Source organism: Otolemur garnettii, unplaced genomic scaffold (assembly GCF_000181295.1).
Source record: "Otolemur garnettii isolate 467f Iridium unplaced genomic scaffold, OtoGar3 scaffold00142, whole genome shotgun sequence".
Taxonomy (NCBI): Eukaryota; Metazoa; Chordata; class Mammalia; order Primates; family Galagidae; genus Otolemur; species Otolemur garnettii.
In genome coordinates, this window is record NW_003852537.1 from 525,009 (window position 1) to 526,193 (window position 1,185).

The 1,185-nt window shown below is 36.2% G+C and overlaps 1 protein-coding gene across 1 annotated transcript in view; it reads left to right on the forward strand.

Moving 5' to 3' along the window:
• Positions 1-411: 411 nt before the first annotated feature.
• Positions 412-1,185, forward strand: part of ZCWPW1 (zinc finger CW-type and PWWP domain containing 1) — a gene marked incomplete at its 3' end in the record, with an annotated part of 15,462 nt that continues 14,688 nt past the window's right edge. Inside the window, exons 1-2 of the mRNA XM_023518583.1 lie at positions 412-633; positions 896-1,053. Of these exons, the coding sequence (XP_023374351.1) occupies positions 518-633; positions 896-1,053 (274 nt within the window). The remainder of the gene's footprint in view (positions 634-895; positions 1,054-1,185) is intronic.

Below are 1,185 nucleotides of genomic sequence, written 5' to 3' on the forward strand. Positions count from 1 at the left end.
CTTAGAAAAGATAAATCGTTTTCCACAGATTTAAAGAGCTTGGTCTCCATCTGCCCTCGTGTATTTCTGTTTCTAATACTGTTTTTGCATATGCTCAGGGATTTAATTTTTAAAATAAGTCATTCTGTAGTATAGGACCTGAGGCCTTCTCCATAAGGTCATGAGGCTAAGGAGAATGGCCTGACATTTTAACTATTCTCAGGTATGCTTCTAGTCCTAGAGGGTGTTTGAGGAACAAATAATATAAAACGCAGTATATATAACTTTTTTGTACATGAAATAAAATTATCATTACATGGCTATCCTGGAATAAGGTAGATCAGTAAAGGCTTGCAGAAAGATTTAAATTTATAGTTTTTCTTTGAAATTTAACTATTTAAAGTACTCTGATAGGACAAGAGACCAAAGGTAGGCTCTTCTAGGTAACAGGGAGAAGACATTTTAAAGAAATATTAGGAAATAAGGGAGTGGTTTTCTTTTACTGCTTTTATGTTTGTAATATTTTATTTTGGGAGGGATGGGATCTGGCCTTGATTTTGCAGAGACTTCCTGTGCCCAGCCGGTAGTGTGTACTCCGTCAGGCAAAGAACCAGCAATCACAACTTCTGCTACTGATAATGATAACACTGATAGGTAAGTTTATCTCAGTGAGGCAAGTTGAACACAGAGTGGACTTACCATTGGTAAATGGTGATCTACTTGTCTAGTCATTTATTGTATTTCCATATATTTCTCTCACTTTAGGAAAGTTGTTTGGAGAAATAAGCAAGTAGGTGAATAAAATGACCTTGGAGAGCTTAGAATTGTTCTTCTTTTAACTCTTGGGTTTTTTTGAAAGAATGATATTGCAAATTTCTGCCTTTTAACATTTTCACTAAGAGAACTTCATTTTCAGAGAGAAGATAATGGTACCTCATACTCCAGAGATTTCAGCCTCTCAGGAAAATGAAGTCATCTCTGAGATAAGGACATCTAAGTTAGGCCAGCTAGATCCTGCACCCTCTGAGAAGAAATTCAATAGATTCCCTGTAAGCAAAAGAAAGAAGGAAGCTCGTAAGTGTAGTCCTATATGCTTTGATGCCTAGCTCAAGTACTTATTCTAGGAAATTAGAGAATGGGACAGGGAGAAGACTGAGAGTTTTCAGTCCAAAGCTTGAAACTATTATACTGTGATCCTTCTTTCTT